The sequence below is a fragment of the Volvox carteri genome, assembly GCF_000143455.1.
Source record: "Volvox carteri f. nagariensis unplaced genomic scaffold VOLCAscaffold_16, whole genome shotgun sequence".
NCBI classification, from domain to species: domain Eukaryota; kingdom Viridiplantae; phylum Chlorophyta; class Chlorophyceae; order Chlamydomonadales; family Volvocaceae; genus Volvox; species Volvox carteri.
Window position 1 is genome coordinate 1,596,172 of NW_003307559.1, and position 12,998 is coordinate 1,609,169.

The 12,998-nt window shown below is 53.8% G+C and overlaps 2 protein-coding genes across 2 annotated transcripts; one reads left to right on the top strand and one right to left on the bottom strand.

The window, feature by feature from the left end:
• Positions 1-3,962: 3,962 nt before the first annotated feature.
• On the bottom strand, positions 3,963-4,322 carry VOLCADRAFT_90383 (uncharacterized protein; the record flags this gene model as incomplete). Its single annotated transcript, XM_002949952.1, has 1 exon — positions 3,963-4,322. The coding sequence occupies one exon, from the start codon at positions 4,320-4,322 to the stop codon at positions 3,963-3,965; it is 360 nt and encodes a 119-aa protein (XP_002949998.1).
• Positions 4,323-12,252: 7,930 nt separating this feature from the next.
• On the top strand, positions 12,253-12,833 carry VOLCADRAFT_90384 (uncharacterized protein; the record flags this gene model as incomplete). The annotated part of the gene is made up of 2 exons (XM_002949842.1): positions 12,253-12,387; positions 12,639-12,833. 2 exons carry the CDS (start codon positions 12,253-12,255, stop codon positions 12,831-12,833), a joined length of 330 nt encoding a protein of 109 aa, XP_002949888.1.
• Positions 12,834-12,998: the final 165 nt, after the last annotated feature.

Sequence of the window (12,998 nt, forward strand, 5' to 3'; positions counted from 1 at the left end):
GCCGCGCCGCTTCAACACCACCGCAGCTCCCCCCTCCGATTGCCGTTACTTTCTCATCCCCGGTCATGCCGGGACAATATCCTCCTCGGCATTTACAACCTCCATCCAAGCCCCCTCGGACCCTATTGAACCATCCATCACCACCATCACCACCTCCACCTCCACCCTCACCCAGACCTCCCTCTCCACCCAGACCTCCTCGTTCATCACCCACTCCTCCTCCAACACCGCCGTCTCCGCCGTCTCCACCATCTCCCAGACCACCCCGTCCATCCCCCAGGCCCCGGGTCGCCCCGGCCACCACCAGATGGGCTTCCTCCACCATCAACTAGTACATCCTCACCCTCGCACTCCAACAGGCGTCCATGGCCTTCCCCGTCGCCCCTCTGGCCGATTTCCGTATATATACAGCCGCCTCTCAACCCTCGACGTTCATCACGCTTTCTACCCTTGCCTCTAAGACCGCCTCCAAGACTTTCTTTCCCTCCACCTACACCGCGCCCACCAAACACTGCCACCTTCTCCACCCTCTCCACCACGGCCCAGACCCCCTCAGCTACAGCCGATGCCAAGCAGGTCTCCACCGATGTCCGCAAGAGCAGCCTGGCCCTCATCGCCACCTACACCTCCTCGACTGCTACCCTACTCACCTCGCCCAATACCACCTCCCAGTAATGCAAGAGCGCCTCTACCACCATTATTACCACCCAAGCCACCATCGCCTCGAATAGTATAAAACCTCACTATCATCAACACCTGTCACACCACGCTGTATGTTATACTGTCTTCTCTTGTCAAGGCTGCTATTGGTACACCACCATCAGCGCCTGGTACCTGTGGCATCTGGCAGTGCATGCGATCACCCAGATCTAGAGGGCCCAGTCATCACCCGACTACCCCCGGGGTCAGAGGAATGCTGCCTTTTCCGTAATTTCAATGATTTCTGGCATTGACGGATGTTGTGCTCAGCAGGTGCTGTGTTTGGTGGTAATGTTGCGGACCTTATTTTGGTGGTAGATTTTATTTTGGTGGTAGATTTTATTGGATGCTGGTGGTGGGTGCGGAACCCAAACGATTCACTGAGAAGTTGACTAGGGTGACTAGATGAGGATGCCCCGAAATATCGGGGAAGGCAGGGTTTCGCCGGGTAGAGGCCACGGGTGAAGAGATGCTTGCCTGTCCAACACATCATACCATACATGCATGCACAGGTTATATTAGCCGAGCTAGACAAGCCGTAAGTTGTGGGCCGGCGACCTGTGGAATGAGATACTTTGAAGCTCAAGTTCTTTCCATCTGCTCCTCTCTATGGCTGTGAGATCGGGAGACCTGGTGCTTTAGATGACGCGCTGGCACGATCCAGTATTAAGCACAGTGACCGTAGCATAAGATCTACACTACAGAGTCAATACTTACAATATTGCAGCATCTAAGGTGTGTGTGTGTGTGTGTGTGTGTGTCGTGTGTTGTGGGTGCGTTCCCCGTAATTGCAAACCGCCCTAATAGGAGCCGAGGGCTCAAGGGCTGCCAGATCGCCTAGAAGCACCGACCTACCTCGCACGTCAGACAAATCAAGTGATAATTGAGACTAACGACCAAAGGGAACGATAGAGTTGCGGTGGGGCCACATACGTTCCAGCATCCTTGCCAAGCGTTCAGGTTCCCACTTCATAGCGTCCTTCATATTCTCGACGCGTGGAAAATCCATATCAGATTATTTTTTTCGTACACCGGACGGTCCAGCAAAACGTGCTTCTCATCTTCAATATGGCTATCATTGCCGCAGCAGGGGCATACTCGCTCCTCCCTAGGTATACAACGCCGTCCCTTACACGCTCTGTTAGCCGAGACCTGTTAGTTCTCTGTTTTTGTCTTTTTTCCGCTTGTGTCCGCTCCGGGATGTTGTGGGACCAGTTGCGGTCATGGGCTTTCAGGGGGAGTTTACGGGGGTGTGGATGCATGCCCTGCTGAAGGTGGCATCAGGCCCTCTATGGATTTGTTTGGCGATGGCCCCACTGATCTGAGGGGCGGCTCTGGCGGTGATCGTGACAGCGACTCAAACGGCGGAGTGCTTGCAGGTGCACGTGCTAAGTAAGCAAGGCGGGCAGACACTTTGTCTATCTGTCTGTCCGTGTTATAATGGCTACCCGTACTGCTACGGCCTTTAATCCAGATGCCGCTGCAGGCGTTTTGGTCTCAGTGGTTTTAAGAAAAAACGCACATCCGCAAAGCTCGTTTGCAAGGGCTCCCGGTGTGTTTTCGAGGGAAGAATGAGGGGATATGGGATATGTGGGAGGTGGAATGGGAATCCCTTTGTTCGCTGTAGGTTAGAGGAGGACGAGGACAAATCTCCCCAATCTCGCCAATTCGTGATTTGAATGCCCCACTGTGTGTGGAGTCTCGATTCGTTATTTGACAATCGGCTTGTGGGGGGCGCCTGGGGAGGGTGTGGCTTGTCGGTGGACCGGAAAGCAGGGTTGAGACCCATGGGTCAGTGAGCCACTTGTGTAAGCGTTATGAATACAACCCATAAGTCCGAGAGATCTCAGGTCAGGTCACGGAGGGCAAGATAGGCCAACATTGGGGATGCATGGGTGAAGGAGCTTGCCCGGAGCCATGACTAGGGAGCAATGTGTAGATGCGATGTGTGGTGTATGGAACAGGAGGGTATATCTTCACCCGTGGGAGCTACCCTGCGAAACCCTGCCTTCCCTGGTATTTCGGGGCACCCTCATCCAGTCACCCTAGTCATCTTCTCAGTGAATAGTTCAGGCTCCACACCCACCACCAGCATCCCACGGAATCTGCCGGATCGCCAATGGCCTGACTCCATTCCTGCTCGGCACGCAGAATGATCTTATCCCTGGTCACATCAGTCCATCAACTTGGGGTACTTCACCTTCCATTCTTGGAAGGAGTTCCGATACTGAGAGGTCTCGATCCCGGGATCTCTCGGGGGCAATGGTCGTGCCTTACCAGTAGTGCCTAATAGTATACATGTACTAGTTACATATCAATCCGTGCCTGATGCTGCCCAGGGGCACCTAACCGTAACCCAACAGGAAAGACCGCCGAGGCACTCTCCCCCTTGTCGGGGAAGAGGGGCATGAGGGGCCACTATTATCTCCTTCCCGACCACGGGCGTGCACCCCCTTTTTGTCAAGAGGAAAGAGAGCGCGGTGGCTACCAAGGCCCTCAAACAGCCAACCTTTGCACACGCTGCGGCACAGTTCCGCCCATGCAGCCTGCGCCTTGAGCAGGCTTGGTGTTGTATTCCGCTTCTTAAATCTGGGCCCAAACTGATACATTTTTCTGGTTCATTTTTCCTTTCTCGCTTGGCGCGGTTGATGGACAAGTTCGCTGGAACTAACTGAATTCCAACTGCCTATTTTGCCGCCTTTCTGTCAGATCTTTATGGCTCCGACCTCTGGGTCAGCCGGCGAGCGGGACGCTGTCATGGATGCCTACAAGTAAACGCCGCCTCAGGCGGAAGTCCATACTTGCAGAAGTATGGGCGGGGGTCGTAGCACAGGCTACGACTGGGACGCTCGGGCTAGCGGCCAGTGGAGCTCTTCAAATAGCAAACCATGTAAGCATGGGAATAATATTACACACTAACAAAGTTCAGCGCGACAGACAACTCAAACTTTCTCGCCAGCTCGCGCGATAACCTCAATAACAATCGCTCCTAACAAAAGGAACAGCGTAAAAAATAATACAGCAAAGAAAACGGTACCTGAGTTCCACTCAGTTCCGCTCAGTTTCGGCCCCACACGAACTCACGGGAACTGAGCCGAACTGAGATCCCTCGCACCCCAACGGTCACCCGTCTTCCAAACATGCCGTCCTGCTCCCCCCAATCATCCCCGCTTCTTGCGACCCCTCTTAAGCTCGCTGAAAGCGTCGGGGCTAAGGTCTTCGGCAAGCTGCTTGGCAGGAATCCAGTACAATGTCTTGTCCCCTTAGAATCTGACTTGGTACTCCTGCTTGCCTGCCTTGTTAAACCTGCTGCCTTCGAACCTGCTTACCTCCACGTGCTCCTCGCCGTCTATCGCCTCCTTCTTGGCCTTCCTGCTTCGCTTCCCCTTCTTGGGCTTGGCTTTGGGAGCCTCCTTGCCCTCTGCTTCCTCTATCTTTGCCTCAGCATCCCCATACCTCTTACCCACCCTCACCACCGTTTTGTGCTTTCCCTCCGCCTCCCGCTTCTTGCTGCCCTCTAAACTACCCTCCATATCTCTGGGATCAATCTTGCTTAGCTCATTTATAGCGCCATGGCAGGGTGGAGCCGTCAGCATCCACCAGCACAAACTCCCCTCAAACATTTAGCATCTTCGAATCTACCCCTGTCAATTCGCCGCCTAACGTAACCCCCTATCCCTATATCCACCAGTGACTCTAGTTTATCATTTTGCTGGGTTAGCTCCTCGTACACCTCTCTCTCTCTCTGTGTCTAGGTCGCCGTATACTTCGTTGGGGGTCATGTTTTTGAGTGAGGAATGGGGTGTAGAGTTGTAATTCGCTCCTGGTCTATAAATCGTGTGGTGTTGTTGGCTAGCATGTAATAGCGTATGTATCGTTTGATGGTCTTGGTTGCCACGTCCACTATGCCTAGCTTGTTGCCCCTGGACATATGGTCGTCCTTAGCCACTTACGGATCTCGACTGGTACGCTCTCCTTGGCCTTATGCTCGAATTCTCTCACCTTCTCCAGGCGTTATTTTAGCACTTCTTCCTTCGTTTCTTTCTCTTTCTTGGAGAGCTCTCTTAATAGCCGACGTTTCTCTAGCGCCTTCTCTTGTGCCTTCTGCAGCTGGGCAATTTTCTCTGCTGTCAATTGTTTTTTGGGCATGGCAACGGTTTGGGCTTCAGGCTCAGACATTTCAGTGGCTTCAGACATTATAGATATTTATAGTAACGTCAGAAAAACTTAGTGGAATTTCAGAGTTATTGGCATGGTTCTAAGGATGGGCATGCATTTCTCTGCTTGCCACACCCCTTCCAGTGCTTGTATTTAGTCTTATCCAGACAAGGTTGTAAACCATGAGATGAAAAGCCCTCCGGGGGCGTCTGCAACCGCTCATGTGCCCATGCTGACAGCAGATGGTTTCAAAAAGCACCCCCAAGCTCCGCCTCCCCACCAGGAAGCCCCCAATTAAACTGATGGGCAACCCATTGCCTCAGGCAACAGCCTTGACAGTAACCACTGCACTTGGTCCCTAGCGCGTTGCTGCCTTAGCACAGCAGGCATTCCTTTCCAGTACTCCACTGCCTGGCACCTCATCAACACCAATCGCTACAAGTTGGCCAGCGCCGAGGAGCCCGTGTTCCCAGCTGGCGTACACATCCAACTGGCAGTCACGCAGACGGTGCGGCATACCAGTGCAAACAAGCCGCCGTCATGGCCTACCTGGCGAGCAAGAATGGGGTCTAACGACCCCGGGCTGCTTGTGGCGGTCATGTGCGGTAGCCTGAGACCCAGAAGGAGAAGGCGTTTGGTGGGAGAAGTGTTGGCTCTCTAATTTGTCCTCCTGTTTGTAGGTACTCTGTGTGTGGGTGCGGGTTGCAGGTTGGAATTCTGGCTTGTCTCGATGGCTCCTAGCATGCATCGCATATCAGCCATTTTGTTGTTGCCATTTATGAATTTTGCCATTTGCGCCATTTTGCGCTACAAGGCCATTTGTGCCACCACTGGACTGGTCGTGGGCCACTGCCACATGTGACATAAGACGGGGTTAGGGGCCCCTAATGTAAGTCATCACGAGGTGCTGACTGTCGTTACCCTGGCGGCCCGGTGAGGTGAAGAGGGGGTAACCATGTGCAGTAGTCAGAGTTGAGCACGATCGTTACCCGGATGTAACGACGTCCCCGGGGTAACGATTGTCATTACATGGTCATGGAGATCGTAACTATCGTTTCCGTGCCATAGGGAACCTGGTCCAACCCACGTGGTGTGGCACCGTACTAAGAGCACAGGACCCCCCATCCAGCAACTGGCAGCCAGTTGACATCGAGGCGATGCAAAAAGAGATGGGAGGGGTGGAAGGGTGCGCCAAGCAAGGGGTGCAATGGCAAGTGTTAGGATAGCCATGGGGGTGCTACACTACGCATTCTAACATGGAATGCTCCCATCGCCTACGGCAATCGCCTGGAATTAATTGCGCAAGGAGTTATATGTCCTGCTGATTACGACATTATAATTGCTACTGAAAATAAAGTCCTTCCATGCAACCTGTCCAGGCCTTTGGCGGCGTGTGGGAAATGCCTCGCGGGTGGCAAGGGTCTCTTGCTGGGTTGATGCTATCTTGCACCGTCCACGTCTGAAGTGGATGAAGACTTAAAACTGGCGGACACAACCTGGCCGACAGCATTGCTGGACCGCTGGGTGACGCAATCTATGCATTGCGGAGGGATGGAGAGAGATTCTGTTTCTGTGGGAGATTTTACTGCACGTGTAGGTGCGGCTAAGGAGACTGATTACGCATATCAAGCACCGTTCTCGCCTTTTGATAAAGAGCATTGCATTACACCAGCCTCTGAGCTCAGGGCGCTGGACCAAACAATTGATATTGTCGGCAAGAGGGTCCTGTGCATGTGTTGTCAGCATGACTTAAGCATTTTCAATGGGAGAGTGGATGGGGACATCCCAGCTGGCCACACGTTCACTGCTAGCAGGGGCAGCACGGTCGACCTATTCACTGGGTCGCAAACCCTGCTTGTTACTAGCCCGCACCTGAGTGTGATGCGCAACAATGCATGGGGTACATGACAGTCCAAGTTCAGTGACCATTGTCCGGTGACTTTGACAATCCCCATCCCCGCAGCAGGACAAGGCGCCTCTCATAAATTTGTTTGATAATGGCGGCAAGAAGCGTTTCCAAGCCCTGTTTGCTGACCCCGGGGGCCAGCACATTGCGTTTTTGAATGATTTGTGCATGGTCAACGGTGCCGCACCCGTTCCACTTAAACCAGTGCTTGTGCTTGCACATATGAATGCCGGGTTGCTTGCCGTCCGAGGGGAATGCATGCGGTTTCGTTGACAGCCTCTCGTGCTCCCACGCCTTCATGAGTCGCTCCCTGAAGGTGGATTGGGTTGGTCCATCGGGTATGGGCGTGTACCATGCACAATCATAGCAGAGCATTTGTACCTGTGGCGCAACAAAGCTGTTGATGCATTTTACACTATGCTGTTGGCCAGTTACTGTGAATCGTGCTTGGGAACGGCCCCGAGAAGCAAGAACCTGCCCTCTGTGTACGGCCAACGAAGTAGAAGATGAGCACCATATTTTGATGCAATGCACGGCCTACGCCGAGTTACGGGCGGGTAGCAGCATATATTTTAGTAAGGCCATGTGTGACGTGATGCAGGAATCAGAGCCTGACAGGCTGGCCGCGTTGTTAGACTCTATTTGGGAGCACAGGAGCAGGCACACGCCCCTTGCAGGGGCGGAACATTAGAGCGGACGAACCATATCATAAGGCGTTATGATGGTCACCCCGGCCTGGGCCACAGGTATGAGGCAGGAAGGCACAAATCGTGCGCACCACCTTGTAACCACACGCAGTTGATTGATTTACCGGCAACCATCACGCATGGGGCTACCACGCAACACGGTGTTGATGTGTGCATCAGTACGATGGAAAAAGTCTGCAAAGATGCCACTAAGCAGGCTGCTGCTGTTACACATGTTGGGGGTACACCCTGGTGGAATGAGCAGTGTGCCGTTGTGCTGTTGGCCTACCTTACAGCATGGTGCGGCGTGTCAGCAACTTAGTGTTGAGGAGAAAAGCCACCTGCGGACCCTTAAATGCACGTTTGAGAATGCTAAACAGGCTGCACGTGAGCAAGCGCCTCTGAAGGAATTAGCCCATGTTATCAGCATGAACGACACTGACCCGCGAGCCCTGTGGTCCTGGCTCAAGGGTCGTAGTGGCACTGAGGTTGGGATCACTGATATTGACAAGTGGTCTGCGAATTTTCAACGCATCTTTGGAGCCCAACCCGGGGAGCAATGGCCAATGCGGTCTGAAGCACACACACTGCTAAATTGCATCTGTGATTCTGTGGTTTTACTGAGGGACAGCAGGATGCATGGCGGCAATCCCCCACAGTCGCCACCCCTCCACCTTATGGCACCAGGTCTGACGGTGCTCTTCAACCATATGTTGTTGTATGTTGCCATGTAGCATGTTGCAACGTCGCATGTCACAACCCAGGGGGTGCCAATAAACTTGCACACAGCCATACATGTGGGTCAAGCTGGGTGGAAAGCTAGGTGTGCCCTTCAGTGTCAGATGGGGTGTCAAGCGAGGATGTCCACCAGTGCTCGTATCATGTAGATGCCCTTGGGCCCCCAGTGTCTATCAATGGGTAGACGCCCCCTTCTGGCTCTTCTGTGGACAAGGGGGTCAGCTTTGGAACAGCTGGGAAAAGGTCACCAACCACCTATTTGTGGACAACGCAATGCTGCTAGCTTGCTCACGGGACAGAGCACTGATGTTGCTCACATACCTGAAAGAGTTTTGCGAGGCTACATACTGGCATGCAAGTGAATGCAGCTTAGTGCAAGGTACTGTACTTCAGTACAACCCCGGCACAGCGCAAAGAGTGGGCCACGTGTGGTTTCATACTGGGTGGTGCACGGTTGAAGGTCCTAGGGAATAAGGAAACAGCCCGCTACCTGGTTTGCACTACGGTGCTGGGCACAAATTCACAGACTGCACTAAGGAGCTTGTGGTGAGCATAGCTGAGGGCCACACGCTGAGGGTGATGACGCATTTGATATTGGGGGTGGTCGGGGGTGTCATGACGAGTAAGCATGTCGGTGCATGTGTGTTTAGCCAGTCACGACCAAGTCCGTGGACCATTGCGTGCATGGACAAGAGACAAGCAAACAAGCATTGCATCATAATGCATGGGTGATTTGTGTGTGCTTGTGAAAGCCTGCATTTGCAAATATTAGAGAGTGGCCGGGTGTTGTGCCACACACGCCAGAAATAGAAATAGTCATACCCTGGTAGAGGCAAGTGGTATGTGTTAAGGGAGTGGGGAGGGATGAGGAAACGGGCCAGGCCTGTAGCCTGTACACCCCCAGTACCAGAAGGGGTGGGGCGAGGGGGTGGGCCATGCCCGCCTCCCACACACTCTGGTTACACCCCACCGGGCCAGCCACCACCGGGGTTGCCTGGTGGCTGGCCCCACTCAAGGTGTCGTCGTGTGAGGACAATGTTATTGAGTGAGGAGACCGCGTGGTCGTGCAGGGCGTCGCAGCATTGTCGTGCAGCATGTGTGGTGGCTCCGAGGGAGGTGAGTAGGGGGTGGAAGTCTTTGCGGATTGTGCCGGCAAAGCCCAGGCTAATGGTGTTTTGGGCAGTGTACTGTACTTTCCAGCCCGCCTCTTCCAGGGCGGCCTTGAGGTGTGCATGTTGTTCAGCTTTCTCATGTTGTTTTGCGGTGTGGTTTGTGTCAGCAGAGTAGCCTACTTTGATGGTGTGGTGCTGGCCGGGGATGATGTTGAAGTCGGGGGCATGGGTGGCGGCTAGCATGATGGACAGGATGAGTAGGATATCCGGGCAGTAGTTGAGGTGTCGGCCCGGGGGTTGGCCATCTGTGTCGGGAGGAGCCACGCCGGGAGGCGATTGTCAGCGACATAGTCTGGGAGGTTCTCCTTGGAGGTGATGTCCATGACCATGTAGCAGCCGCCCATGTCTCCACACAAGATGGGCCACACACACCATGTGAGATGGCCATGTGAGATGGTCACGTGGGTTGTCACTTTTTGGCTGGGCACGGTGTTCCATGCCACAATGCCAGTATCATGTAGATGCCTGCAGGCCCCTGGTGCCTACGCTGCGTAGATAGACACCCCCTCAGAAAAAACTTCCATGGGGGGCAAGCCCCCCCAAACCCCCTGTAATTTGGGGCCCAAAAGGTGAAAAAGTGTCTATACATCATAGACACATCCGAAGACACATACCCCACGGAGACACGATAGCTTCTACATTTTTTGCCCATCTGGGGGCGAATTTTTTAAATTCGATCCCTCATGTAACCAATGCAATCTCAATTTCTACACGTAGATGGAAGATAAGAGCACTGCCATGCCAGGCACTGGGATTGGCACTGTCTCGTCCAGCCCCTTTGCAGGACAAGCACATGTGATGGGAATGGGTTGTAAGCCTGCATGGGGAGGAATGGGGCCATATGGGTAGGACGAGCCTCCAGGGTTATCTAAGGTGGAGGCCACACTAGGTTCGAGAGACCAGGCAAGACCTGTGTACTGAGACCAGGCCATAAGACCACACTTCGGCTGTAAGCCCTGAGATCTCCCCCCTCAACTCTGGTTTATGGGCAATAGCCCCAAGCCCTCTGATAGGGTGTTCTGTAACACATGCTTGACTTGTCCCAACTTGACCTGTCCCTCCGTGTCCCACTGCACCGAGCACGCTAACCTCCAAGCACCTGAGACCATCAGCAGCAGTGTGAGGCCCCTTTCCCCTTACCCATGCACAGGCTCCAGCCCTGCTCACCCCGAGCCCCTCTCCTCCCCTGTGCTCCCTGCAGGCTAGGAACCATGTGGTTCATGTCCCTGGTTGACACACTCAGGTGGATCCCGTGCCCAGACTCTCCCATTACAGCTCTCCAGCTGACGCTTCTGCATCACGATTCTACCTTCAGCTGATGCTTTCACATCTTGATCCTACCTGCAGCTCATAGGCTTCCGCATCTCAATTCAACCTGCAGCCCATACACTTCCGCACCCTACTTTGTCAGCAGCACTCTCCCTTGACAGCCTTTCACACACTTCAACACATATCGAGGCCAGCAAGTGGTTGCCATGCTTCACTAACCCAGCATCTGGTCCTCACACCAACGTTGGGCAGGGAGCTTTCCCCGATTCTTGGGCACCTTCAGGAAAATAATCTGTACATGTGTATGCCTTTTGCACCCTGAGGGTCGTGCGCATTACAAGCTCCTTCCAGTAGGGAATACACCCCATGATTCATGGGACACTGTAACTGTAACTGTAATACATATGCAAAAGTCTCAATCACCCACAAAACAAGTAGGGCCCCAGCCCATCTCAGTAATGATGCTGAGGCTGCCTACCCACCCGCGTGTTGGCCACAACTGCTTCCACTAGTTCCTCCATCAGCACTCAGTGCTGCATGCCTGACTTTGTCTAGCTTTGAAGAACGGCCCAACTGTAACCCACACGTGCGATCATGGCATCCTTGGCCGTGCAGCAGCTGCATGCCTGATGGGCCCCTCCTCCAGAGGCAAACAGGAGGTGCAAAGATCAAAAGCATGCACCTTACACATCTATCAAAACCATGCAACTTACACAACTATCAAACCATGCATCTTACGCATCTATCAAAACCATGCACCACAGCATGCCCACGACAGGAGAACACCGCCATGTGTGACTGCCATAATGACTGTGGCTTAATTAGCACCATCAGCTGTGCGAGCCAGCCCCGCCTGATCAGCAGCATAAGAAGAGCCTGCGGTTGAGCAAAAGCAGGCGTTGGCCGGTGCAGTGTGCATTAGTCAGTGCAGCGACTTCAGGCAGGCACCTTTGGCAACATGTGCACACTCCTATGCAAGCCCGTCCTTGTCCCTAACATACCACAGGAGGCCTCACCGTCATGGTGCCTGCTGTGCAACTTGCAGCGCCTCGATATCCTGTTGCAGCTGCACGATAGTCTGCACCTGCTGTGCGATAGTCTGCATCTGCTGCACGATAGTCTGCGCCTGCTGCACAATAGTCTGCACCTGCTGCACGATAGTCTGCACCTGCTGCACGATAGTCTGCGCCTGCTGCACGATAGCCTGCACCTGCTGTGTGATAGTCTGCACCTTCACTCACCCCTGCGTCTCTTGTAGGGCATGCAGCAGCTGCTGACCAGCAGCTGAATTCAGACAAGCATTGCTAGTTGCATCTGAGCCCGACACAGCAGACATAGTTCAAGGTCATCTTGGCAGCCGTGTAATATGTGTTGATATGCTGATATGTGTGAGACTACACCTCGTTCTCAGGCACTTGAGTGAGAACGAGGCACGTGACTTTAGTCTCACACATATCAACATATGACACATATTACACGGCTGCCAAGACGACCTCGAACTCTGTCTGCCATGTCGGGCTCAGATGCAACTAGCAACACTTCTCTGAATTTGGCTGCTGGTCAGCAGCTGCTGCATGCCCTACAAGAGGTGCAGGGGTGAGTGAACAGCCAGATGCAGACTATCATGCAGCAGGTGCAGACTATCGTGCAGCAGGCGCAGTCTATCATGCAGCAGGTGCAGACTATCACGCAGCAGGCGCAGACTATCGTGCAGCAGGCGCAGACTATCATGCAGCTGCAAGCCGCGGAGCAGCAGCAGGTGCAGACTATCAGCAGTGTTCTCCTGTTGTGGGCGCACTGCAGTGCATGGTTTTGATAGATGTGTAAGGTGCATGGTTTGACAGATGTGTAAGGTGCATGGTTTTGAAAGATGCATAAGGTGAATGGTTTTGATAGATGCATAAGGTGAATGGTTTTGATCTTCACACCTCCTGTTTGCCTCTGGAGGAGGGGCCCGTCAGGCATGCAGCTGCTGCACGATAGCCTGTCCTTGTCCCTAACATACCGCAGGAGGCCTCACCGTCATGGTGCCTGCTGCGCAACTTGCAGCACGTCGATATCCCGTTGCAGCTGCAGGATAGTCTGCACCTGCTGCTGCTCCGCAGCTTGCAGCTGCACGATAGTCTGCACCTGCTGCGCGATAGTCTGCGCCTGCTGCACGATAGTCTGCGTCTGGCTGTTCACTCACCCCTGCGCCTCTTGTAGAGCATGCAGCAGCTGCTGACCAGCGGCCAAATTCAGAGAAGCGTTGCTAGTTGCATCTGAGCCCGACACGGCAGATATAGTTCGAGGTTGTCTCGGCAGCCGATGCCGCAGTGCTCGTCTAGCGCGCGTAATACGTAATGATATGCTGATATGTGTGAGACTAAA